Source organism: Poecile atricapillus, chromosome Z, assembly GCF_030490865.1.
Source record: "Poecile atricapillus isolate bPoeAtr1 chromosome Z, bPoeAtr1.hap1, whole genome shotgun sequence".
NCBI classification, from domain to species: domain Eukaryota; kingdom Metazoa; phylum Chordata; class Aves; order Passeriformes; family Paridae; genus Poecile; species Poecile atricapillus.
Genome location: NC_081289.1, coordinates 24,853,182 through 24,881,036, shown reverse-complemented (window position 1 = coordinate 24,881,036; position 27,855 = coordinate 24,853,182). Strand labels below are relative to the sequence as shown.

The following is a 27,855-nucleotide window of genomic DNA, read 5'->3' as shown; positions in this document are numbered from 1 at the left end:
TACTACTGAAAAATCAGGCTGTGTGAAAGCATGAAAAGCATTTGGAGTCTCTCAGTGCAGTTAAAAAACGTAAGAGTGGACCAAGATCCCTTTTTCCTTCTATCATTTCTTCCCTTTGAAGCATTTGTCTCACTGTATACATCTCACGTGCTGCAGAATGACTCCTGTGTAGCAGCAGCTCTCTGCCATATGCAGGAACAGCTGTGAATGCTTTTGAGCAGGCCACTGTACATGATACATTGCACCCTTGGTAAGAAACGAGTTCTGCCCTCTGCCTGGCAGCAAATGGATGGGAGAGGAGTGCAAACAACATTCTGGCTTCCTCCCCTGTGGAAACAGCAGATCCAGTCCTGTGCAACCTATATTTTAGTGTAGCTGTCCCTTTTAGCAGGAGTATTGGTGATTTTTGGGAGTTACTTTTCAGTACTCACTTGCAGGTGATGGATGCAGTGGTGACAGATAAGCTACTTCTGTGTTTTGTCCTTCTTGGACAGATTTTCCCTGAGGAGCAGAGGACTCTGACAGAGGCATAAAAATTAAACCACTAAGTAGCGTGGTGTGATTTAATTGCAAGCCAGATGCATTGATTCTTCCCCTAGGGTGTATTCTCTGTAAGTTTGGAGAGCGCTTTTGTCACAGAGGTGAGGGAAGGAGAAGAGGGGGAACATGCAGGGGACAACTTTTGGCTTGGATCAAAAGGAAGTTTCTGGAGTTTTTCTCAAAAATTGATGTTTGGGTCTTAGACAAATGAGTCTTAGACAAATAAAAATGCTTCATTCTACAAGGCTTCTCCTGAGACTTTCACAGCTATGGGAAGTAGACATACTTGTGAGGGCAGTATTGTCATTCTTCCTATCATAGATAATTTATCTTAACAGATCAAAGATGTTTGGTGCTGCATGCACAGCTCTACTGAAATGAAATGGAAAGCTGTCACTGCTCTGCTTAGCATGGCAAGACCCCAGTGATTACTGTTTGCTTGTTCTTGTCTTTGTATATACACTTGCATTGTAACCAACATGCAAGTTCAAGGTCATATCTTTAAGTGATATTCCTGGAAGAAGATACTTAGTGTTACCAATTGAGTTTATCTGTGAAGAGATGTTTCCAAATGTTTGTGTTGTATATTAAATGATGTGCAGAGCAGCCTAGCAAGTCCAGTCAGTGGTTAGGGAATTGGTGTGGCCACCATCCCACAATCCCCTCAGATTTCTTTCATCTTTGGTACACAAATTACATATTTAAAACAGAATGAAAAAAGGACCCAAACTAGCAAAAACCTCATCCCTACTCATACATCTTTAAGGCCCACATGATTTTTTGAAAGTGCCTTAAAAAGACTGACTCTTAGCAATTACAGTCCTTGCCTTATTGTAGGACTTCTTTTACTTGATGGGTTAAGGAGGAAGTCAGGTTGGCATCTAAAGAGTTGAAATGACACTTGAAAGTGTATCACACGGATAGTCAAAGCTTGACTCCTGGGAGTCTGAGGCAAGCAGCAGGAGACGGAATGAGTGGGTGGGTGCTCTTTGAATACCTTGGCCTGTCACTGATGCACTTAGAAAGGGATAAGAGCAATAAAACGGACCAAATTGTAGTCTGCTTTGTTCTGTGGCTCTGAGGTTTTGAGGTCATCTTTCTGACTAAAGTGCGAAAAATGCTATTTTCTCATCAAGCCATTTTGCAAAGGGGCCTTGCCTTTATGTTTAATGCTGTGCTCAAATTTTAGCACTTTTCAGTCTAAGCTTACACAAGCAGCTGAGGTTCTATTCCTTACTTTTCTCCTGCCAGTAATCTCTGTGCCGGCATTAGGACTCTCATCTGGCACACAGATTTCCCTTATTCCTCTGTCTGCTTCTTGTACTTTTTCTGTGAACAAATACCCCTGGTGTACCCCTTGACCTCTCTTTGCCATGCCAGTCGGCGCTTGAGAACAGTGGAACAAATTGCCTTTCTTAGCTGTGGAATTGGTAGCAAAAAGCAGCACTTGGACTTTTTATAAATCTTGCAGTGGTGATGGCTGTTTCCTGTTCCTGGGCTCACTTAAATGTATGCGAAAAATTATCAGAGACATCCGTAAGCTGTTCCTATATGGATTTTACCATTTAATTATAGATCTTTTGGGGTAATGTTTTTCTGAAGGGAGCTTGACAGAGCAGATGCCGTTTTGCCTCGGGATGCACTTCTGGTATTGGCCCGGTGAAGAGCTGCCACTTCAGCTGTGGGATTTTGATGATTGCATGAACATCCTGCCACATGAGATTAGAGTGGCGGTACTACCTCCCAGCTCCAGGATATGAAAGATCTGTCTCTTCATTAGAGCTTTCACATGGTGGCAGCTGACGTGAGGAAGAATGGGCTAAAAGAGAGAAGCAATTTAAGAAAACCAAAGACAAATCTAGTAAGCTGGAAGGTGATAGGAGGGGTGGGAGGCTGAAATCTCGTTAGTGTTTACACATGGAAAGGGAGGGGAAGAATAACAGATCAGTTGTTAAGTGCTACTGGCTTTATCAAAATAATTGTTAAGTGCTAGATAGCTCCATTGCAAGTGCAGTGCTAATACCTAAGAAGGGGTGGACAAGGCACGTGAAAGGAATTTGTGTGATTACTACTCAAGCGCACCCTTTTGTCTTTTCTGATTTCAGCAGACAGAAGGAGGGGCACAGACAGATGGACAGCAATCACAGACACAGAGCAGTGAAAATACTGAGAGCAAATCCACTCCAAAACGACTTCACGTGTCTAACATTCCCTTCCGCTTTCGAGATCCTGACCTTCGGCAGATGTTTGGGGTAAGTTATGATCATCTTTTCAGGCATGGCGGATTCTCCTTCTCCAGGTGCTGTGTATTTGTGTGAATGAAAAGCCCTTCCCTCTCAGTTTAGTCAGCACACTGTAATATATTTGCAGGATTAGGACAATTGGTTATGTTTAACTTAGAGATAAATACACATCAGAACTATAACAGTGTTCTTCCTATTAAGATGTTCATAGAATCATAAAACGGTTTGGGTAGGAAGGGACCTTAAAGATCATCCAGTTCAAACACCCCTACCATGGGCTGGTACATCTTTCACTGGGTGTGCTTAGAGCTACATCCAGCCTGGCTATGAACACCTCCAGGGATGGGGCATGCCCAGCTGCTTGGGGCAACCTACAGCTTCTCTGAGCAGCAATGTTCAGTGTAATCTAACAATTGGTTTGTGAAAAAAACCAAAACAAAATGAAACCTCACCCTATTTCTGAGTAAAGGCCAGGATTAAACACTGACTTAATATATCCCTTGCAAAGCACTGTTTTTCAGTTGCATAGAAACATATTGAAGTATTTCTTTCCTCGTGATCCATTTCTGTGATGAAGGATGGCTGGAAACAATCTGCCAACTAGCGATTGCATGTGGAAAAGCTAGTGCAAGTCAGATGGTATTTTACATTGTGTATGATATACCTTCTGTTTCTTTTAACCACATAGTTTGTCTTCCCTAATCCTTGGATGCTATTCATGATTCTTGATTTATAAGCTCTTGGAGGAAGAGTTTGTTTATGTGGGTACACATGGTGACTCATTCCATGTGAACACAGATAAACGAGCTAGATATCTCATGACCTAACCTTCAGGTGAAGTTATCTTTCTGTCATATCATCATCAGGGATATTTGATTTGTTGATATAATTATAACATGATCCTTGGTTGATGGAATGTTTTGAAGTCTTCAGAATTATTTATTATTATTTCTGAAGTTAACAGCTGCTGCCTTTTTAAGGTGCAGCCCAAAGAATCGATGTCAGGGAAGCCCAAAGCTCTTGTTGCCTTAGACTTGGAATGTATACCTTGGTCCTCATTTATAGCAGCTGCTCCTCCAAATTCTGCAGTATTTCTGTTTCAGTTGTTGCAGCTCCTGAGCCATCAGTCTGGCTGTGTGTGCATGCACAAAGGCACATGCTTGCATGCAGAGTAGTGTTGCAGTATTGTAAATGTGTCTAATTCATGGACTTCAATGCTGCAAATGAGAGAAGAATTTGGCTTATCTGTCTGTAGCTTGGACAGTACAAAAGGGACAAAACAGTGGTCAAAGTGCAGAAAGGCAAGGCTGCTATTCAGAGGGACCTGGTCAGGCTGAGGGAAGTGTTAATATATTCAACAAGAGTGAATTCCGGGCCTCTCATCATACTCAACTTTCTGTCAACCAGGCCCCCCATCCTCTCTGCAGCCCTGTTCTGCAGCATCTCATTCCCCAATCTGTCCACACATCCAGGTGGGTTGCCTCACCCCAGGTGCAGAATCTAGCACTTTTCTTTGTTAAACTTCATATGGTTGGTGATTATCCAGCCCTCTAATTTGTCTAGGTCTCTTTGCAGGGCCTCTCTGGCTTTGATTTATCAATTAGATACTGGGAAAATTTTAGATTTTTGGTGAGGATGCTTAAATAGTGGAACACGTTGCTCAGATGGGTTGTGGAACCTCTGTCCTTGAAGGTACCTGACTTGACTGGCCACAGCCTGGCCAAAAAGATCTCATTATACCTTCTGTGAGTAGGGGATGCACTACTATGACATTTGGAGTCAGTTCCTGTGATTCTGTTGCAAGAGGCCTGGGTTTGGTTCCATGTTGTTCATACCTTAGATTGTTGTACTCTTGATGTCTGTGGGAATGTTTTCAGAATTAAGCATATCTCCTGGCAATCTGAGGTTGCCGAATCTTCTGCTTTGCTTTTGTGGTTTTTCTAGCTTGCTTTTTGCTGTTGCAGGGTGTGCAGTAGGCAGTTCCGTCCGGTTTGGACAAATGGTTGCTGAAATCACAGCCAGTTCTTGGACCACCTGCCACAATCTGTATTTATCATGTCCTGCTTTGTGCTACGGCTGCTCCTCTCTCCTGGGAGCTGCATCGCTTACATAAATTGTTCCCCATTGCTGTCCCTTCTCCCAGGACTGGTGCTTAATTGACAACTAGTTCTTTTTACACTTGTTCACCTTGATGCTTTTCTGCCATTGTCTATCATTTCTCCTGGTGTGGGAGACATGGATGAGATGGAAATGACAAGGACATCCCTGTCCTCTTGCCTATTGTCCAGGTTCGGACACCCAGGCAGTTTAAACAAACTGCTGTCCTAAGATGTGACTTGCAGAAAATGCAGCCTAATTACTTGCTTTAAGATTTCCTGTCCTTTTTTGGGCCCATAGGGCACCCTTTTTATGCATAGGAGGAATGGAGAATAATGCTATATAAACTGGTTTCTGGTGTTCCTCTGGTGTTTATTTTTTTGTCTAAACATCATCTCAAGTTTCAGCACATTGATGTGATTTTAACTGGGTGAATTATATATTCCTTGTAAAACCTTTTGGTAGTTCACATGGCCCTGTGGTTGCTGAGAGTTATGCCTGCCAGAAGAGTGTTCATCTTCTGGGGCACAAAACACCCCATGTGCCATTTTCCTGTAATAGAGAACTTCACTACTTTGCCAGGGAAATAATGAATGATTCTCGCACATCTTCCTTTTTCTTTTACTGCTGCTTCTCTCAGCATGCTCATAGCCTCGAGCAGGAGAGCATGCTCTCTGAATGCTGCTTGCTCCTATTTCTTTTTCAGGATCAAGATGCTTTCCTTTGGGTGACTCACTGAAACCTACCCTTTCTCCTAAAGGGGACTCATGATTGTCTGAGTCTTCAGCTGTGACTAGCCTGTAACCCCCATCTTCTCCCTCTCCCTTCTGTGTGTCAGGTCACATCTCCTCAACATCATATCTGAGAGACTCAAAATCCTTGCCTGGAGTGATTTTTCCCAAGCTACTGTACAAAGAGAGAAATTGGGTAGACAGTAAAGCCGTGGAGGAAGAAATAAATGTGATGGTAGGGAGGGAGTAAAGAAGATCCCTCAAGGATGGAACAGCATGCAAGAGGTCAGCCCAGTCCTGGGGCACAGAAAATATCTAATGCTTTTGTCCAGACTCAAGCAGAGGTGGACTTGAGACATGTTGTCCCATGTGTGATTAAATACATATTACATAACACTTTCTAAAGCTGTAACATTTGGCAGAACTGCAAACGTAAGGCTTTCTTAACAAATTCAAATTATTTGAGTTCCAACCATCAACTGTAATGTGTTTCTAACAGGTCCTTGAAATATCCTCAGGAATAGACCAAACATTTCCTTATATATATGCATCTTACAGGGAGGCAAATAATATGGCCTGCTTAAAACAGGTAATATTTACTTTACATTTCATGAGGCCAATGAAAAGACTTCCAGAAAGCTTCTAGAATGAGTACGTAGTTTTTTAATGCACACAGTTCTGTACCCACCATGGAATAAATCAATAGCTGACCTTGTTCTTGCAGATAAAGAAGAGTTAATAGCTGACCTGAAATCCCACTGTTGCCTAGGTACCGGTGATTGTTATTTGTCTGTATTTGCTTTGTGCAAACAGAATATGGCATCAGGCAGCACTGTAAGGAGCTTTAGAAGAGTCTGATTCTTAGAGTTTAAACAATTGGCAGGATAACTGTCCAGGAAGGTATCTTTGAAAGGGAAGTATTAATGGAAACCATAAAGTATTCAGCAGCATCATACTGGTGGCCAAGAAGGCATGATTCCACAGTCGTTGAAACTGTGGTAATAAAACTCAAAGCATTCCTTTCTTTAGGCAAGGAGGAGGAAGTAAATGCCAGTGAATATAGGTGCAAACTTCAGCAAAGAAGCAGGTGAAAAAGGAAATGTGCTAGTCATGGAGATACTGGTGACCAAAGTTTAGAGAACTCATCATTTTTTTTATATGCAAAGATAAAAGGTCTGTGTATGGGTACAGTATGAAATCAGGAGGTAGTTGGGTGTTTTTGGGGAAAAACCCCACAAACAAGAGCAAAACAAAAAATCAAACAGGGAGAAAACAACCCCCAATGGATTGTGTTTAGAATTTAAGTGGGATTTTTAAATCATTTTTACGGGATTTTATATTTTTAAAAATCAGATTTTTACCTAATTTGATTTTTTACATAATTAATAACAGAGGAGGATGAGACAGTGCTCACTAATATTTAAAAACCAGCAGATCTAGATAAGGTATGTCAAATGAAAATAGCCAAAGCAAGGAGCTCCATTATTCATTAATACTAATTTTTAGCCAATTCTTGTAAGCTAAGGGAGTTGCAGAAGGGAGGAACACTGCCCACCAAGATTCACTATTGAAAAAACCTGAAAGGGATGAGCCAAAGAGCTAAGAACTACCTACCTACTAGTATGTTGATCCAAGATAAAAATAATTTTGGAACATTTTAAGGAAGCTCATTAGAATCTGAAAAAACATGTTAGTATCTATTTAGCAGAACTTTGTAATACACATCTTTGCAGACAAATGCTGTCTTGTTTGTTTTGACAAGATTGTACAAAGCAATACTGATAGACTGAAACATTGCTCAACCAATTGAATTTGTCCAAGTGACCAATTCTTAAGAAAAATAATACTTATCTCAAGCACAACACACATTAGAGGGATTAAGAACTTCTTTAATGATAGATAATAAAAAGTAGTAGTTACTTGAGAGATAGCTGTGATCAAGACTGTTTCTTTGTCAGTTTTCCCAGGGATCTGTTTCCTTCACTGTCCTGTTTAGTATGGAGACGGTGCTATTGAAACCTTGCCAGTAAGGTTTGCAGTTTAGAAACTATTTGAGGAGGAGGAAAGAGACAGATAAGGTTACTGTTAGAGAATGAGTAGAAATGCCTGGTTGACTGATGATAACTCAAACAAAAACGTGTTTGATGCAGCTCATTGCAGAGTACCGGGTATGTGGGAATCTGTCTGTGCTCTTAAGATGGAAAGCTTTCTTTGGAAAACACTGATTTGGGAGAGTACTAGTGATTGTTGAAGATAGTTGCGTCAATAATTCAAAGGGGTTATCAGGTTGAAGGAGGGATGTGATCTTGCTCATGTTCCAAATTGAAAAGACTTTGACTGCATAATTTTATTCAGTTCTGAGATCAGTTTAAGACCAAAAGAAATGAACTAGGACTTGGAAGGTGAGTGAATTTTTTAACTTGGTAAGGTATTAGGTACATTATTTACTCAGCTTATTAAAAAGAGATGTTAGGAGATCATAAGTCATTTCTAATGCCTATCACAAATGCTTATATATGGGTGATACATACTAACAAGGAGTTTAGGTCTTGTTTACAGTCATAAGATTTTCCAGTTGGAAGCTGAGATTTAACACAGTTACTCTTGAAATAAGAAAAAAACTCATAGTCATTGAGGCTTATTTGAGCAACGGAACAGCTTACCAAGGAGAAGAGTTGCTATCAGTGTTAAAAACAAATTAGCAACTCCTTTTTCAAAATCTTGCTATCCATTTTCTGAGGGACATTCTTTGGCTAATGCATACAAGGACTCTAACATGATGGTAGTCATGTTCTCCTGCACTGGTGGTAGGATGTTCCCTTCTTTCTGGACTGTGTATGCAGAAGAAAAGTTGCTATTTCTCCTCAATATTTCTAGTCCTTTCAGTTTTGTGCTGTGATAGTGTCTGTGCTTGCACCTCATGGTTGGTAGCTTCAGCCCTTCCCCCTTGTGCTTTAAGAAGCAGTTCTCCTTCCAGTATAAAATTGGCTGGGATAGTCTGGTCATTTCTGGACTTTTGAGTTATATGGACTTTGGAGTCTCCTGGTGAAGATAGAGGGTGGACATCCTGCAAGAGGAAGATCCTTCTGTTCCCAAGCTGAGTCTTGAATTTTCTCCACAAAAACAAGCAAGTGGATTGTTTTGGTAGTTCCTATGGATGTTCTTGCACAAAATCTTTCTTACCTGTTGTGAGAGCAACAATGTGAGGAGTCAGAATTGAGGTTTCTCAGAGTTTACTGTGGTGAAATGTTCTTTGGTTGAGTGTAAGATAAAAATAAGGACTATCTTGATGGTTGCAGATGAAGGTGGGTTAGCACAAGGCTATGAGTTGCAGACTCTGGCTTCAGATGGAGACCCTGCTTTTTTAAAAACTTGCTCAATCCATAGCTACCGCTTGTAGACTCTTAGCTCTTTCTGCTGGGGAGCATAATCAGCCCAATTGATAATGGGGTTTTGTGTGTTATCAGCTACAGCAGTAATAACCCATAGATGTTTTCTATAAAGGTGACTATTAAGTCCCATTTAATTAATTCCAGTTAATGAAGTTACTAATAATGTCATTTATTACAGGTGACAGAATGGTAGCCACTTTTTTTTTTTTTTACATTGGAAAAGGATGACATTAAGTCAGGTATTGTTATCCTTTTCTTTCTCTAACTGTAATTCATATCTATACTGCAAGGTTCTTTATGATATATGTTCATGGTAGACCACTGCTTTGTATGACCCAAGCAACAAAGTTTTGCAAGCTCAGATTCTTTTGAAAGCTCTTTCAGCACTCAAATCTTGGCCTCTGAGGAAACATTTTGTCACTTGGCACTTCCTAAAATATCCTGGTGGATATAATTTCTCATCCAAATTAATTCTGGTGTCAAGAGTGCCAAACACCTCCATAAGCCTATAGTTTGTGGCTAAAGCAATAACAAATTAGACTACAGCTCTTTGTCAGCAGGAATTTGCTAGCATTTAAAGTCTGCATTTGCCAGTAAATAAATTTAAGCACAGAAGTAATTAGCGATACGCAAGTACTGGCAATGGAAGAAGTACTAGTTTAAATGTTAAAAGTATATAGGCAATAATATGATAGAACAAGAAGCTCTGACCTGCAGGTGTTGATGCACTGGGGCCCAAAGTACAGCAATAGCACACTTGCTTAAAGAGACTCTGCTTTCTGAGTGGCTTGGACACCCAAAGGAGGAGATTCTGTCTTCTGGATATCAAGATGCATTTTAGGTTTTTCATCTCCTGGTACTACTGGCCACCAGTTGCATTTAACAGGTCCCATGTGCCAGTATTAGAGAACAAATATTCTGACACAAAGTGGTCTCTTTGTAGCTTTTCTTGTTTCCAAGCTCCCCCTGTGTTGACAGTGTGTCCCAGCCCTATTACAGGGCGGGACTTTGTTCTTGTTGGTGTTAGTTAGAGTTGTAAGACCTGCTGCTGATTATATTGATGTGTTTCACCTGAACATTTTCTGTAACCACCTTTCAGAAAGGACTTTTGTGCTCAGTGCTGCTTGAACATGGTGCTTTGTCTGCATGGCCGTGGTGTGCAGGGGCGCTTGTGCCCCTGCAGCTGCCAGCAGCTCTTGTACTGCCTGTCTTGCTCTGAGAAAGCTCTCTGCTATCAACTTCTGTACTGACCCTCTGCTGGAAGGCAGCAATGACTGCATCATACATTTATCTAAGATATTTTAGATTTTCTTATGAGTTACTAGGGGTGTCTGTAGCAAGACTGTCCTGAACGTCATTTAGTAAAGAGTGTTGTGCTCTAGCTAGATTTAATTGGATAAAAGGCCTGGGTAAAATTACATGGCGTTGTCTTTTGTTGACCCAGTTTCATATGGATTCAGTCTACATGCTAAGTACTCTCAAATTGATTTTGGAATGTATGCTGCTCTTGTGGGCATGAGCCCAAGTACCTTTCCTGCAGCATCAGTACCAGGTTACACTGCAGTCACACCTCTGGGGAATGGCACAAAGCAGGAACAAGGAGCTGGAAGTGTAGACCTGGAAGCTAGACTGGTGTTAAGATCTCTCTCTGGATGGTGCCCTGTGGTAGTGTTCATCTCCATCTCACTGTTTCATGTGAATATTTTTTATTTGGGATTTAGAGAACAACAGATGACTGAGAACTGTGTCTGTCATCATGTTTTGGGTTTTTTTTGTTGTTTTGTTTTTTTTTTCCTGTGATGCCTGTGGTCTGTAAATCCTGTTAGAAATCTGTGCTCTTTGTGTGGCTTCCTGTTAAAGTCTGGTTTCTGAGAAAATGTGTGTTTTGTTGGCTAACAGCTCAATCCTAGTAAGGGCTGCTTGGTGCTTGTTCATTATCTGCTCACTTGGTAAGTGGTAGGGCTTTGGTTCATAAATCCTTGATGCTTCCACCTTCCTGTCAGCAAAGCATAGTGGTGTAGCTTGGCTGACCAGGGTTGGCTTCATTGCTTGAAGAAATGTGACTCAGCTTTGGGTGAGAAAGTTGGTGTGCTGATAGTGTAGTTCTGGCAGACCCCACACTGCCATAACTTAAGTGCTGACTAATATACACTATGATGGAGCCAGTTGTGCTCAGCTGAAAGTATATCCATGGAGCTGGGACCTAGGAAAAGGTCTGTAGCATGGATCTAGCCAGCTGGTAGAATGCTCTTGCTCATGTGCCTCATGGATTCCCTCACAGGATGCCAGTTTCTTGTCTGTTTTGAATGTTGACCGTCTTTAAGAATGGACTGTTTGACACTTTTGAAGTTTAAACAGCTCACTGGACTCATCTCTAAGTGAATTTTGTAGGGCTAACAAAACTGCTTGGACATACAGAGTTCTCTTGTAGGGATGAGGTTGTCACATGATGTCTCTTATTATCCTTTGTTGTTCCATGTTTTCTAGAGAATTTGCCTAGTACTCCCTGTTGTTTGCATCTTTAGGATTAAGTTATTTGTCTGGCACATTTTGGAGCTGATTTTGGAAGCTCTAGACAGGGACAGGAGTCAGGGCCAACTGGAACAGAGCATGTAGGAGGGGCCCTACCAAATTGTCAGTGCCTTGGAAGACAAAAGCTTTCTGGTGCCAGATCTCTCAAATTTATGATGTTTAATGTAGCTATGGCCTCAGCTGGAAAAATCTGTTGCCTTCACAACATCTGTGTGAAAAGAAACACACAGCATGCATATCTTTCCTTGCACAGTGCCCTTGCATCTATGCTAAGGTAGGTCATCTTCAAGCAAGATTTGTTTCTGGTCATAACTTCTGTGTGTTCATATGTTTTTGCCTCTTAAAAACTGTTACTTCCAACACTCCCTGCTACCATTGTAGAGGGTCTGATTCTCATTTGCTGAAAATAACTGAAAGCTCGTCAAGTTCACTCCAAGGAAGAGACCATTAAGATAAAACATGGATTCTATAGCTCCTTTGCCATGGCATGACCAGAATAACATGCGTGTGTATGTCTTCCCGTCATATGGCATGTGTGTGAGCAGTTCATGGAGGTGGCTTTTTGCATGACCTGACATGGTATGGAATGCTGGCCTCTTGGTCACATAGTAAGCTTTCTAAATCATGATGGGGAGCATTGGAGATGGGCAGTCCTGCAATACCTTCTCCAGAGGCTGTGCAGACCTCTTAGTAGACGTCCTTAGTAATCACTGAGTGAGCCAATCAAGTTTGTGATTCATGTCTTCAGGGTTAGAGGTTACAGGGTTAGTCTTCATGGATGACCTAAGCATGGGACTGGTTTTATTTGGCCAGTCCCTATGTCTTTTGAAAAATACAAACATGCCTGTATATACATGATTTATAAAAATTATTATGAAAGCATTTGATGCTGGCCCTTGTATTTAGATGGCCTAACATTTCCCATACAAAAATTGTGACCTTTTGCTAAGGAGCTCTTAAAACTTTGATTGTTTACAATATACTGTTAACATTTGGTAGGCGAAGCACCATTGGAGAACAAAGTGCCTTTTTATGTTCCACTAAATTAGATTCAGCTTTGAAGGAGTTATAAACTGTTAAAATGAACTAGTTATTTTTTTTTTTTCCCTGCTTTCATTCTTCAGGAAAATTCTGGCATGCTACCAAAAAAAAAAAAGTGCCTTCCAGTGCTGGGACCTGCTGTAACCGTTGCAGCAGTGGGGACAGGAGACGTTGTGTTAGGAGCTGTGGCAATGGCTGCAGCAGAGCCTTGAAGAGCCCAGCCCACATCCTTCTGCCTCACAGCCCTGCTTTCTTTCATGGAGCAGAAAATTCCCTCCCCAGCAAACCTCCCTTCAGCAGTCAGCCCCCATTGTCCGTGCCCTTCTCTCCCAAGGAGGTCCTTCTCTCTTGCCTTTTCAAACACCTGCAACTCTTGCCTAGAAAAGAGTTTGGGGCAGTTTGCATGGGTGGATGTAGCCCATTGCAGTAGATGTCAAGCCTGTGTTTGCTGCAACCACAGGCTCTTAATTCTGTCATCTAGGAAACGATGTACCTCCATCACCTCGTAGGCAAGGGAGGGCCATGCCACCTCTTGTACAGCTAGTTCAGCCCTCTCGCATTCAGTGTCACTGCCGGCGTCCTGTCAGCCACGAGAAGTTAAACGCACAGGACAGGGTTTCCCATTGGTGTGGAAGCCCTGCACAGGGAGCTCAGCCCAGCAGGGCTGGCAGGCAGCGCTGGCAGCAATGCCTGAGGATCCAGGCCCAGCCACGTGTACAGAAAGGGGAGGATGGCACAGCGTAATTGTGCACCAGAAGCGGCACAGTTTGTTCTCTTTCAAGATGATTCTAATGAGGTAGAAAATGGTGATTTTTTTGATGGCTTTGAAGATTCTGAAAATAATTTTGGCATTTACATTTAGTGAGAGCCTGGCTGTTTCAGTGTGTGGCAAGGCTAGGCAGCTGAGCTGATCTGGCAGGGGACAGATCCTGCTCTCAGGCAGGGTGTGCTGCTTTCCGCTCCCTTTTGCTTCTTTGAGCTGTAATGCTCACTGACCCTTCAAGCCACTTCAGATCAGTAAATTGTCAGAATCTTTGTATGTATTCCTTTTCTTGTGCTAGGTTTTCGCGGGATTGCTGAGCTGTATCAGTTTATCTGCAGGTGAGAATGAAAACTGAGGCCACCTCTGGAAGGCTGGTGAGACCAGACAAGGAAAGACAAAGGAGCGGGGACAGCCCTTCAGCAGCCACCAGCTGCTAAATTGGTTCAGGCCGTCATGTAATGATGCTGAGATAGTCCACCAAGAAAGCAATCATGACAATCATGACTGATTCCTTTCATGGTGGTACCAAAGCCGTATGCAACAAAGACAACAAAAAGCAATCAACGGTTAATCTCCTTTATTGACAAGCCCACACCAAGTGTGGGATAGAAATAGAAAATGTATTTTGGCTGTGATTGGCAGAGAAGCAGTCAAAAGAGGATCTAGCATGGATCAAGCCTAAGCTGTTGAGATGTTGAGGTTTCAAGGAAGATGCATGTTTACATTAGCATTATTCAAACTTGTGTAATGTAGGATGTTGTGAATTCAATTGTTCTTGGGATGAATAGAGGATCAAGTATTGTCCTTAAACAATAGAACAGTAAAAACAACATCTGTGAACCAAGATCTCCTTTTTAAGAATGGAGAAAGCAAGCAGACAGAAACTATAGCTAAAATTATTGGAAGTGTTTTGTTTGCTTGCAGACAGTTGTGGAATACTTGTTTGAGGGACTCAGCAACTTTTTATTGCTTAACATATTCAGAGCCTTTCCTCAGCCATCATGGCTCTCTGCTGTAAATGTTCCAGGTTTTCAAATCTGGCCACAAGCCTTTCAAGAAGGGCACCCACAAAATGAGCATTACACCCATTTGACTCTGAATGCAACTGTTAAATAAAAAAAAAAAAAAAAAGGCAAATACTATTTTAAGAATGCTGGGCAAAGGGGAGAGTGTCCCAGTGCCTGTAGTCATCATCTTTTTAACTCTGAAACCGTCCCTTATTTTCTTGTTGATCCTTCATTTGCTATCAAATTAATACCATGTTGATAGAAACTTTCCTAAATGATGGGATAGGAAAAGCTGTTGTAGCATTTGTCTGAATGCATTATGTGAGTATGTCTCTAGAATGAAGGTTACTCCATATATACGCTCCTAAAAACAACATCTAGACTTGTCTTTCTAGAGAGCAGACCTCCAGTTTGGAAATAGAGCACTGACACTTCTGGAGGACAGAGCACTGTGACCCTCTGTTGAAGTGGTGATACTTTTGCCTCTAGGTTACTGTTTTGAGTCTGGCTGCTTCAGTAAAATATTTTAATATGTTCCTAGCAAGGTGAAAGATGTGACCCATACATGGTTCCACAGAGGTGATAAATCTCCTTCTGTGCTAAATAGACAGCCCTTTGGAACGCTTTCAGTGCAGAGCTCTCCTTGGGGTCTCCAGATGGAGGCAGAGGTCAGAATTCTGTTACATGTGATAAGCTTGCATAGATATTGTTGACCACTTACTGTATATCACAGGTTGAAGTTGAATGATCTTTTTCTGAAAAACAAACTGTTGGAAATTTTCCATTTTCATGGTTTCTGAATCTGCCATCAATTCTTTTGAAGGCTTGGAGTTTTGGAAAATAAAGGGAAGGAAAGAAGCTTTAGTGTTTGAAACCCCTGGGGCTGGGAGTCTTATGTTACTATCCCTTTCGGAGAAACATGACTTAAGTTTCTGTTTGTGATAGCCACTTCAGGAGGAAGCTGGAATGCTGAATTATATGTGAGAAATGTTGTTGGATATCTGAGATGAAATCACAGAACCATGTCTTAGATGAAATAGTAGCATGAGGGAAGGAAGAGATGTTTAGATTAGCAGGGGAAAGATGACCTTCCTCGAATCCCTAAAACTCTTCTGGAGATTGTTTTCCTTCCTTTAGACTTTTTTGAGAAAATCTGGAGTTTGTGACCAAGATGACCTGCATGTCTGAACCCAGGAGAATTGGGTCACATCAATGGAATTTTATGCCTTTGCCTGTATGTTAGAAATGGAAATATTCTCACCTACCTTCTTGCGCTAAGCCAGCCCCTGCAAAAGGTAGGAAAAACGGACCGCCAGAAATAAATTTTTTTTTTCTTTTCCCTTGTCTCTCTGCAGCAATTCGGCAAAATCCTTGATGTAGAGATAATCTTTAATGAGCGTGGCTCGAAGGTAAGTCCTGTTTCTGTACCCGCTTCTCTTGTTTTGATTGCAGAGTAAAAGGCAGTTCATTGCCTAGAGAACATATTCTGTAGAGATCAGCAGGAATTAGTGTGATGGGGGAAGGGAAAAGCTATTCTGGGGACTGTCTCCGTTCCCTCTGACTCAAGACTCGGAGCATGATCATTTCTGGGCAGCATGTACAAATGCTCAGAGACACTCCTGTCTCTGTGTGGGATCAGGTTCCCCAGTCTTTTGAACAAACAGGGACTCAGTCAGCTGAGCCTTCGTACCAACCTGTTCCCATTGCATTGGCAATGGCTGCCCTGTGAGGAAGGCAGAATAAGGTAAAACAGCTTTATGTGATGGGAGACTGTAAGAACAAAAGCTAAACTCACCCCCATCCCTGCCATTTTCATTGCATTAAAATACTTCTGTAGAAAAACTGTCATATCTCATATGTGAAAGGATTTTATTTACTCTGTTTTGCAGCCTTGCTTGGCACTTCTGAGATACTGACCTTTCATGTTTGAGATATTTGATGCTTTAATATAAGCATCCTCATTCCACTTGCCCTGCCCCACGTGGACATCCCCCACAGAATTTGCATTCACACTCCTATTTTCTTCTTACAGATATATTAAGAGGCAAGTTTTGTTGAGGGTTAATGGCAATTTATATCTCTGGAGATGAGATTTCAAATGTTGCTCAGGTCAGCTGCAGAGAGATTCAGTGATCTCTGTCCTAATTGGCAATTGGTTCTCATCACGTAACCAGTATCACCACAATGACAAATTGCTGTGATTCTCTCTCTGCCCAGGAGGTTCAGCACTGGAATAGCAGGGAGTTTTGCAGGTCAGGAGCGAGGTGCATTGCCAAAGCTCTATGGGGGAAGCTTGCACAGTGCATGTCTATACTCTGCTTGACTTAATCAATGCTAAGATTCCCATTTTCAATTAAAACAAAATTTCCCTCCTCCTCACACACACGTGTGTGCACATGTGTGCATGCACACAAAAGATTTTGAAGTTGCAATTCAGCTAAGCAGTTTTGGTTTAGAGTCTATGCCTTTTGCTTGGATTTGAGGTCCACAGTTTTTATGGTGGCCTCTTTGCTTCAACACGTGTTCTGGGGTATGTTCATGTTCAGAGCCCTCTGCAAATTTCCACCTATGTTGCCCAAGATGCATTCTGAAGTTCTTCAGTCCTGTATTATCTGGAAACCAGAAAGCCATTGATCTGTATACAAAAGACATGAGTTTCAGCTCTTTCCCCTCATCCTCCGTTTCTACTTAATACCACGGTTTTCTTTTGTTTTGTTTTTCACCAAGACAGTCTGAACAAGTAAATGTCTATATGGTTTAGTTAGAGTTTTGCTTTGCTGCATGGTTAAAAATCTATATGCTTTACCAAAACAATCAGCTGTGCTGAATTTGTAAATATTAATTCTGCTCTCTGCTGTTCTTTTGATATTTATAGGCCAAAGCTACCTGTGAATTACTCTTGATTCTAGTCATTATTGTTTGGTTTTGAGAATAGCCTCTGGCCTCTATCAAATCCCTCCTTGTTCAGATATAATTGCAAAAGAAAGAGCAAAAATAACTGGCCTGGCAAAATGTTCTTCATATCCCACTGCCTGTGCTTTCCAGAGCAGTGTTTACCTCTTCACACATGAACTTCAGTCTCTCTCTCCCATCCATACAGCCCTGTGTATTAAACGCCCACGGCTGCCCTTTCCCTTCTAGGCAACACTGACATTGAAGGCTTTTCTGTGAAGACTTGATTTATGACTATGAAAAGTACCTTCTTGTGCTGTTGCTAAAGCCCAAGGCTTCTGGTTTTCAGTTAAAACAAAAATTACTGCTGAAGAGTTCCTTGATTAATGTTATTCTGAACCCTTAAAAAATATTTGAAAAAAAAGAAACAAAACAGAGATGTTCTTCTAGTCTTTATTAACCATGCAGTTTTCTACTGCTTTTTTGTCATCTTGCAGCAAAAAGCAGTTGCAAAACTGGTAGCTTGTATTGAGGGATGTCCAGAATCTGAACAGAATGAGAAAACAGCCAAAGAGTTGTTTCATGGTATATTTGCATCCTTCTCACCCAAAATAATTCCCGTTTTAAAAAGAATGCAAGATTCTTCCTGCTTAGCATGAAAATGGGAGGCCCCAGTGTTTGAGTGGGGTGTAGCTGCACGAAGCACCTGGTATTCACATAATAATGGAAAAACAACAGTTTGGTGATCTGATGGTGAAGCAAAGGAAATGGATCTTTCTGGAGGCCACTCACTCACTCTTGGGTTCTTCCTCCACCTTAGGAAAAAAATCTGAATGCATTTTCCTGCCCTTTGGTTTCCATTCTAATCTAATGATATGAAACCTCTCTCTCTTCTTCTCCTCCTCTCTCTTGGGAATCCGAAAGCAGATGCTCCTGCTGCCTGCCTTGTGCTGTGTTCTCAATGCTCCCTTCCCTTCCCTGGGTTCCTAAGGGTTGTAGTGTTTTGTGTATATGTTTTGTAAATATTTTAAAGGTACAGTGGTAAATCCCAAACTGCCCTGGGTTTGCCCCCACCCAGCGTACGATGGGGTTGAGCAGCGCTTTGTCCCCGCCGAGCTGTGGCGGGAGAATTCTACTGGGATTGCTCCAGTGCTGGTCAGTAGGAGGGACTGGAGGAAACGTTCAGGTAGCATTCTTCATTTTGAATCCACCTGAGATGACCAGGCAGTTTTCTTCGACAGCTGGGGAAGCTCTATCAAACTGGCTGCATCTTCAGGATCTCTGTGTACTTAAAAGGTTTGGTGACCAAAGAGAGAGCTGGCTGTATCCATCACAGCCACCTCTCACACCAGGTTCTTTCAGAAGTGGTATTTGTTGACTTTCTCTATCACAGCAGCGTAGGAGGCAGTTAATGAGTTTTGCTGATCCTTCTCTCAAAGCAACGTGAATTCTTGTTTTGTAACTCACTTTTTTCTCAGATTCAGTCTGTTTAGTAGGAATATATGGGCCCTGGTAGACCTCACACTAATAGTGCTTTGCTGCGTGTGAGAAACAAGATAAAAACTTTAAACATTCCTTCAATTACATTTTGTTTTCTTCTTGTTTAATAGAATTACGTCAGTCTTCCCTTGATGTGTTTGGCTTTTTTTGCTTGCTTCCAGGAAATTAGCTGTTTGTTTCATTTATCCTGTTTACCATTACATTTCTAGCTCTGACTGGTATAAGTGCCTTTAAATAGCATTCTGCCCATGGTTGCAGTTTACCATGCACTTCACTGAACCGTGAATAAAACACCTCCAGAGGAAGTCGAGAGGATTCCTGCTCCTTTTGTTAGTGGAGATGCATCCTCTAGATGCGTATTTTGCCACCATTGTGCTGAGTTGAACAAGTGGACATATTTGCAGAATTAATGCAGTCTGCCTGTGTAATGAGTACCCTGTGGCATTTGTAGAACTGCAGGGGAAGGGAATCCAAGCTCTTTGCTCACCAGCTGTGTACCGTGTGGCATTCCAAGATGTGCCCTCAATGACATTCAGAGACCAGTACGTAAGCACACAGCAAAATCTTGGCTGAATAGGGAATGGGTTTTGTTTGTTTTTTTGGTTTGGTTTTTTTTTTTGTTTTGTTTTTGGTTTTTTTTTTGTTTTTGTTTTTTGGTTTTTTTTTTTTTTGGTAGCTTTTTTAATGGTTGGAGTTCATATTAGCGCAGAGTAGCTTCTGGTTTCAGGATACTGCAAGTTTATGTCCCTCACTGACTTCCACTTGGGAGACCCAAATCTACAAGTTCTTGTATAGAACTGTAGTGTCTAGAAGTGCTTCATATTTATTTTAAAAATTAGTCATATTGTGGGTCATGAGAGAAATTGCATCTGTTGGTGTTTGGATTTATGTAAGTAAACCTATGCTAACTAAAAACTCATGTGAAAGCTGTGTGGATTTTTAAGTTTGCAGTTAACTGTAGGTTAAGATAAGAATGTGAATATAGGTTTTGATAATGGTGCCTTAAAGATTTTAAGTTTGCATGTGCATTTATTTCTTCTTTAAATGGAGTTGAGCCACTCTGGTTCTGGACCTAGTTTCCACTCAGTGGAAAGCCCCTTATTACATAAATTAATTAGAAGTCTTGTTTTCATTTTAATTCTATTTTTATAATTTTTGTTCAGATGTCATCAGTTGAGCCAGAAATACAGTGTTATTAATACAATGAGGTTTAAAAACAAAGTACTGGTGACCAGCATCGCTTTCTCAGGTCACCAAATCCCTTTAGATTTTTTTTAGTTTCATGCCTTGAAGTCTGCAATACTGAACTAAAGGGATCAATTAGTCCATACACTGAACTGATTTATTTAAACTTGAATTTCAGGTTGAAGTTTGTGGTTTCATAGTATAAGCTGATCTACTGCTCCTGTGGGAGTGCTTTTCCTTCCAGCAGTGCTCATTTCACTAAGCATGGAACTGGATCTAGGTGCTAAATTAGCAAGACACTGATGCAGCAGGGAGAGAAAATGAGCTTGTCTTCAGCCAGTTCAGCCTGTTGAACTCAGACCATGCAGTGAGATCCAGCATCAGCTGAAGGGAAGAGGAGCAACACACACCTGGGGGATGTCTGGGGCTGTGAAGCCCCTGTCCTGAGCTGGCTGGAGCTGCTCTGAAGTCCCAGGCGCTCGCTGCCCAGCAGGGCAGGCTGGGCTCCCGCTCCTTGCTGCTGGCCTTTGCCCCCTTTACTGTTTCTCAGCAGGGATTGGCAGTGGAGCAGCTCAAGCTAGATTGTGGGTCTGACAGAGCTTAAAAATAACCCTGCAGGTTTTTTTGAAGATACACGTAGATTTTTTTTTTAAGTCAGGTTAATTCCTGCATCTGACTCACCAGATTGCACAGGTACACTGACAGGTTCCACACGTGCATGTTCCTTAATGCAAAGTGCGGCACTGGGGCCGGGAGGAGTTGGAAGAGCTACTGAAATGGTGGTGGCTTGGTTTACACAGATGTTTTCACCAACTTGAAGGGTGCATTTGTGTGTGTATCTTCAAAAGTTGTTTCTGGGTTTTGTGCTGTGTTGCTGTCGGTGCATTCAGTCCTGCTCATCTCCGGTGGATTATAGCTGAAACCCTCCTACTCTTTCCAAATGCCTTGGAAACAGGTAGCCTAAACTGCTGCCTTTTTGGCCATTTTTTTCAGGCTTCTAAAAGTTTATTACAGAACTAAGGAGAAAAAAAACAAAGAAAGAAAAAACTTGGTTAGAAACAAGCACGGCAACAGATGACAGCAAGGCTGGTTGCTGGCTGTGCTCCAGTGGTACAAGGCAAAGATGCTGCTGCTGATGTGACTGGTCTAAACTCCATGATGAACAAAGGGTTAACAATGCATGGATTTCAAGGGGCTCTGTTTAGTTTTCTTTGGTTTTATTTTTTTTTATTTTACTTTATTTTATTTTTGTTGTTGTTTTTTGTTTAATTTCTGTGTTCTGGCCACACCCAGGAGAACCGTCTGGTTTTGATTTCTCCCTTTACGGTTACATGGTAAATTTTCTTTCTCATTCTTCAGAGATGGAAACGTTCAAATACTATATATATATATATATACATTTATTTTATTTTTTTTCACTGCTCATCATGTTGCTTGTTATTTATTGCAGAATCTGAGGCCAGACTAAAAAGGTGACAGTTACTCGGTCTCTTCAGGTCCTTTCAATAAATTTTTGGGTAAAAAGGAGTTAGTCTGGTACTGCAAATTACTCACCGGTCCTAAAAATGTTTATTAGAATTTAGTGTTTGCTGGGTTAAACTTATTTTCTGCATGGGAGAAGTTCATGGCAGTTGCTGGTGGGGAGGAATTGTTGAAAATTTTAGCCTTGTTATCATAACAGCATAATTAAACTCAAACTATGTGTATAATCTAAATTTTAGAAAACCTAAGTATGTTTTTAGTCCAGGATCTTCCCTTCCTCTGGCTCCAAACGTATTACTATGGGTATGTATCCAGTACCTGCTATAAAGCTAAGCTAGTAAATATTGGATACCTGCCCCATCTTTATTTTTTTCTTGCTTTGTTCCTTTTTTTTCTTTCAAGGTCAAGACAACCTTGCTGAGGGAAAACTGAGAATTGTTTATTGCATATGTATTTAGGTACAAATTAATCCCTATTCTTTACAGGTCATCTGTGAGAAGGAATAAAAAATACATGTATGTTGTTTTTTCTCTCCCACTTCAGAAACGTGTGTGTATATATATATCTAATTGCTAGTTTTTAAACTTAGAAATAACAAAAATGTCAAGTGTGGCTCACCTGTTTTTCCTGATGAAAATTTAAATGTCTAAGAGATGCATTAGTATGACAAACCAAGAGGACACAAATACTGACTGCCATAGTCAACTATGTAAAGCATTAATTCAGCATTGATATTAAATGGTGCTCAACAAAGAGTTGCACAAGCTGAGGGCTGATCTGTCAATAAAATATGGTTAATTAGTTCTGTTGTTCTGAATCAGATTAATTCTGGTTTAATTCACATTGTTAATTATATTCATATAGTCTGCATGTGGATCGTATGCTGCCTTGAGTTAACTTAATAAAAATACTGAGAATTCCTACTCAGTTTAAAGATATTTAATGATAATGTAGTTTTTTAAAATCCCATACGGACTTCACTAATTGCAAACAGATGTGAATTAAAATAGTCTTAGTTTGGTTCTAGCTTGCACAGATTAATGTCTAAAAAATTGCTTTCCATCTGCACTCCAGTTTTCAGTTCACATCATCACTGAAGACATAAATTTCATTTGGTCTCCACAGGCTTGTCTAGAACAAACAGAAATTTTAATGCAAAAAGTGAAGAGGGAAATAGAGATTCCTGTTGCAGTCCTTACCTCCCCTCCTCCCCCCAGCCTTTAAAGGATGTTTTTTCCCCATTATACAGAACCAGAGGGAAAGGTGTTGCTCTATTTCTCAGGCTTGCCTTTTTCTGTAGGGGCTCTTTAAAGCAGGCACAACACCCTATTCCTTCATATTCTGCTTTGCTATTACACCCTCCTCAGTTCTCTGCAACATATTTGAGAGTTATATGCAGTTGAGCTGTTTTATTAGCCACTGTGTCTTGTAGCTCTGATTTTAATTCATTTAAACAAGGGAACTTCTATGCTGTTCTGAAAAAGGCATCATTTTGTTATTTATATAGCTCTTTATTTATAGCTGGAGAAATGAAATTATCTGAAGCTTTAGATTATTGGGTTGGAGCCCAAAGGAGCGTTTTCGTTGATCTCAGCATTGCAGTACTGGCTAAGATCCTTTATTATTTCTGTTCAGGGGGGAGGAAAAAAAAAAAGTCAACCTCCCCCCTCCAAAAACCAACAACCACCACCCTGCATTTAACAAATTTGTAGCAGTTTTGTGCTGGAAACCTAGCTGTGGATGATAAAAGACCAGCTTGTCACTTAAATAGCTTGGGCTGTTTAATATTGAAAAGACCTTTAAAAAGCACTTGAAGAATAATGGCTTGCTTGTGTCTCATTGCTAACAATGATTAGAAATCAACATGCTATCTGTTTTTTGGGATGCCCAGTCCAAATATATACTGACCCCAAGGTGCATGAAGGAGGTTGCCTGGCTAGCATGCCGCTTCCCTGAAAGGCATAGCTGTAGATCACTCTCATCACCTCACTCTTCCATTAATATTGGGAGGGAGTTTCCATTGCATCAAATGTAAGCTTTGTTGTTATGCTCCTGAGGGTACTGGAGCCAGTGGAGACTACTCTCTGTACATTAAAGCAGTATTTGCTTTATACCAAGCCACAGGAGCCAGTTATTGCTGCTTTTAAAATATCCTGAAAGCAGAATGTAACAATGCTTTTTGTTTGGGTCCGCTCTCTCTAATGGCATGAAGAGTGTCTCATCACAGTTGTCTGTATTAAGATGCCATTTGCTCCTAGTTAAAATCCTAATTCACTTTGTCATGTTGGCTCTCTCTTAATGTCAGTGCACTCATCTCTGTGGAAGGAATCATGGTCTCTTACCCTGTCCTGTCCCACCACTGCATGAGTTGGCAGCAGCATGAGCATGTGTAGGACAGGTGCCTTCATGGATGTGGTTAACCTGAATTTGTCTAACTAAAGTGATGTTTTGGCAATCCTTGAGCCTTTGTGGTTGCTCCAAGCAGGGCATGTCAATTTTTCTGGAAATTTCATGGTCTAACTAGGCAGAAATCTGTTGCTATCCACAGTGCAGAGGTTGCCATCTCAGAACAAAGCTGAGTAAGATAGGTAGCAGGGTGGGAGGGAGAGGTAGCAGAGGGTGAGCAGTGTCATACAAAACCTACCTTGACCAATGAATCAGTATTTAAGTGTTTAGATTTACAGTCAAGTCCACCAGAGTACTCAGAGATAAGAATATTTTGGATCTACAGTATGTGATACTCTAAATCTTCACATTAAATATGCTTATTTTATGGTGCCACCTAGAAGCCCTCCTTACTTCCAGGGACCCATGTATCATTGGGGAAGTTACAGGCTTAGGAATAGACATGATCTGTGCCCTGAAGAGCTTACAAGGGATGCTTTTCAAAGAGCCCTTCCTCTCAACGGTGTTCTAAGGTAGGTAATTATTATTGTCTCCATACTACAGGTGGGAAGAACAAGGTTCAGTGTTTGACTTGTCCCAAAGCTTCGCAGAATTCCTGGTACCAGGCATGAACTCAGATTGCTGCTCACTCTTTTAGCAGTTCTCAAGAAAACAAAGTGCTGCCCAGTGTTGATGGTCCCGTACTGTGTCTGGGTTGGGCTGGGGACCTACAAAATCTGTGTTCATTGAGAGGGGAGAGAAGCCCCAATTGGGCTTGCCCAGCTTGCCATGTCAGAACAGGGTTTAGTGTTTTTAAGCAAAAAACCAAAACAAAGCAAAATGAAAAATTGTCTCGAGTAACTTTGTATTCTTTTTTGGTCTGGCCTCAATTGCTTTTATGTTTTCTTTTTTTTTAATTATTCTTATTATTCTTATTATGATTACAGTTCCTTTTTTATTGATTTTAATTTCTTTCATTTATGAAACATGCATGAACCAACAATGTGACTCTAGGAGGTTATTGCTGAGTTGTGCTGATGTCGATTTCATACTGTGATATTTTTTCTCTATTTACCTAGAGATCAGTATTTCAATATATAACGATGTGCATGTTTTCCCCCCTTCTCCCGCTGCATGCAGGGATTCGGGTTCGTAACTTTCGAGAATAGTGCTGATGCAGACAGGGCCAGGGAGAAATTACACGGCACCGTGGTAGAGGGCCGTAAAATCGAGGTGCATGTCTTCAGTAATTCAATTTCTTCTTTATATTTATTCTTTTGATTTCTTTTTGTGTCTTGCCTCACTTATTTCACATTTGGATCCCAGTCTCGTGTGTGCGTGTGTTTGTGTCTGTGTCCTTCACCTCCCTGCACTGAAATGTATAGAAGTTTACACCCTTTACAGAATATTTTTATTGTTGCTTTGGGTATTTTTTTTCCTTTTCTTTCTTCTTAAGTTTTATTCCTACCCACTCCAAATTTTTGCCCTTCTGCTGTCTTGATTTTTCCTTTGCTTCAGTTTGCGAGGCTCCGATTTCCTGTTACCAGGCCTGAACAAAACTAACTGAAAGAGTACTGTCCAACTTCTAACTGTGTCCAAAAAAGAAAGCAGGGGGCCAGCCAGTATCCTCTCTTCCCTCTGAGGCCAGTTCTCCTCCATGCAAGTGTGAGATGATGCTTGTGGGAGGGGTGGGGACATGTGGGGCAGCAGCCCCGAGTGGGCTGTGCTATACACATTGCTGGTTTCTTGATCTGCCCATGGTCAAGAATAGGTTTGGTGAAAGCTAATCCTAAAAGTTTGCTAGCTCTCACCACTGGGGAGGGAAGGGTTAATGTTGGTTGGCCATCGTGGCCATATGTCGGGCATGCCTGGTGTTGACCAGTTTGGTGTTCCACTGTGTTGAAGGCTAACTGGCATCATCCCTCTCTCCTTCTTTCTTTTTAAAAAAAAAACAAACAAAAAACCACAAACCAAAAAGTACAAATATTGAAACAAAAAAGCCGCCGTTTTTGAGTAAGATGTCTGCATATTTTGCTTTTTTTTTTCTTTTTTTTTTTCTGTTTTGTTTTTTTTTTTTTATTTCCCTTTCCGATGGTTTAGCGTTTAGGGCCCTTCACTTGACTCACTCTTTCCATGGTAACTATACACAATGCTGGCGATGGTACGAGTTGGCGGTAAGTGAAACAAAAGTGCTAGAGAAGAAGCTTTTTCTTTTTTTTTTTAAATTTTTCTTAAAATTACAAAAAAATATTAAGAAAGAAAAAATCCATCTGCCATCTCACATTAACACTACGAAATGTGATTTGACTTGTTGTCCCCACCCACCTCCTTCCCCTTCTCCCCCTTTTATTTTCAATGCTGTTGAGTAATGCCGCCTGGACTTTGGATGTACATATTGTTTTGTAGCAGTCTGAGCTGTTTGATTACTGACTTCATGGTGATTTACCCTTGCACATCTTACTCAGAGTTACTGAACTCCAGTTTGGCTGGTTTTTATTAATGCACCCATTTCCTTTTCTCTCTCTCCTGCCCCTTCTGCTGCTCTTTCTATCTGAGACCTGTTTGTAGCTGTTACTGTTTGTTTTCTCTCTTTTTCTTTCTGCCCCCTCCCTAGTTTATTTCTTTACTAAGTTAAATGCAGCTGTTGGTCTCTTTGCTGACTGGTGGTTTCTGATTGGTTCTGGCAATTTTTCCTTTAAGTGCTTGTGTTGCACTTCGCTGTAGCAGCTGATTTCAGGCACTCGCTCCATCTAATGATTGTCTGTGAGACCCTACCCCTTCACTCCTCCCCTCCCCACCCTCTGAATCAATTGTGGTGTGTTTTTTTTCTTTCTTTTTTTTATCTGTGTGTGTTTAACTGCATGCTCTCAGTCTCATCATTGTTGTTTCCCATTCTTTCTTTTTTGAATGTGTAATGTTTCTATTGTTTTGGGTCTGAAACAAGAGTAAAATGTAGCTCTGGACTCCCCACCCTGTGTACACCCACCATCCATACGTCTCAAGGGCCTGAGGCAGCTTCTATTCTTGTATCCGTTTTTTTTCTTCTTCTTCACCCTGGCCTCCATTCCCATTTGGCATGGGTTTTGATAAATTATTGATGATATGTAAAGACTTCACCTTCCTTGCAGGAGCTTTGAGGCTGACACGGGGCTGCAGTAACTTGGCTTCCAAACTAGTCCATCTTTTCTTTATCAGCACCATCTCTGCAGTAACACCCCACTTGCTTGAGCAGTCAAACCGCTTGGAACTACACAGAGCTCTGTAAAGAGGGTGGAGTGCACAGTAAACCCAAAAATGATCCAGGTCTGCTGCTATGTATTCTTTTTGTCCCATGAGATTTGTGACAAGGAAAAAATAATCTGGAAAAAGACCTGAAAATGGTGGGTGTAAATCAGTAAACGTAGATCACCGAAACAGTTGGCCATGTTCCAGAGATTTCCTCAGGCCTTGGGAGTTCAAATCTAATGCTGAGGGACTCCAGGCTACCTTTTTCTACCCAAGTGTCCTGCCAGTGATCTGCTGGGCCCCAATTCCAGCAGTGAGCTTGAGAAATAAGTCAGCTTGTACGTCACCTGGTTCAATCCCCTGCCCTGGGCTGCAGAAATTATTCCTGCCTCTTGAACAGAACCTGGACAAAGCATCTAAGGTTTTGCCCTTTTGATCTCTGAGCTGTAAATAATCCCGTGCCTAGGGATGGCAGGGTGGTGGAGAATCTGCACTTTACTCTTGTTGGCCTTTTGTTTAATGCATAATTTTAAAATGCCACGTTTACCTGTAACTTTTATAATTAAATGGCATCTGTTAAAAGTAATTTAATGATTGCATTCATGTAAAATTAGCTGTTTAATTTTTTTTTGCTCAGAGAAGTATAGTGTGTGTGTGTGTGTGTGTGTGTGTGATATCTGAGAGTTTTTCACCATTTTCCCTAACATTCTGTGCTTCCTTCCCTCTCCTCCCCGTCCCCTTTCTTACTTTTAGGTTAACAATGCCACTGCGAGAGTGATGACCAATAAGAAGATGGTCACACCTTATGCAAATGGTAAGAGAGACTGTTTGTACTAATGA

At 41.2% G+C, this 27,855-nt stretch overlaps 1 protein-coding gene across 23 annotated transcripts in view; it reads left to right on the top strand.

The window, feature by feature from the left end:
* The window catches only part of LOC131573783 (RNA binding protein fox-1 homolog 2), a 171,194-nt gene that overhangs the window by 117,941 nt on the left and 25,398 nt on the right, over window positions 1–27,855 (top strand). For 21 of the 23 annotated variants that reach the window (XR_009276244.1, XR_009276245.1, XR_009276246.1 and 18 more), the window contains 4 exons: window positions 2,646–2,792; window positions 15,702–15,755; window positions 24,931–25,023; window positions 27,769–27,829. Coding sequence is in view for 11 of the 23 variants with exons in the window: in XM_058828028.1 (XP_058684011.1) it covers window positions 2,646–2,792; window positions 15,702–15,755; window positions 24,931–25,023; window positions 27,769–27,829 (355 nt within the window). In the remaining 12 variants the exon portion in view is untranslated. The remainder of the gene's footprint in view (window positions 1–2,645; window positions 2,793–15,701; window positions 15,756–24,930; window positions 25,024–27,768; window positions 27,830–27,855) is intronic. The other 2 variants (XM_058828026.1, XM_058828027.1) reach the window with 1 other exon arrangement.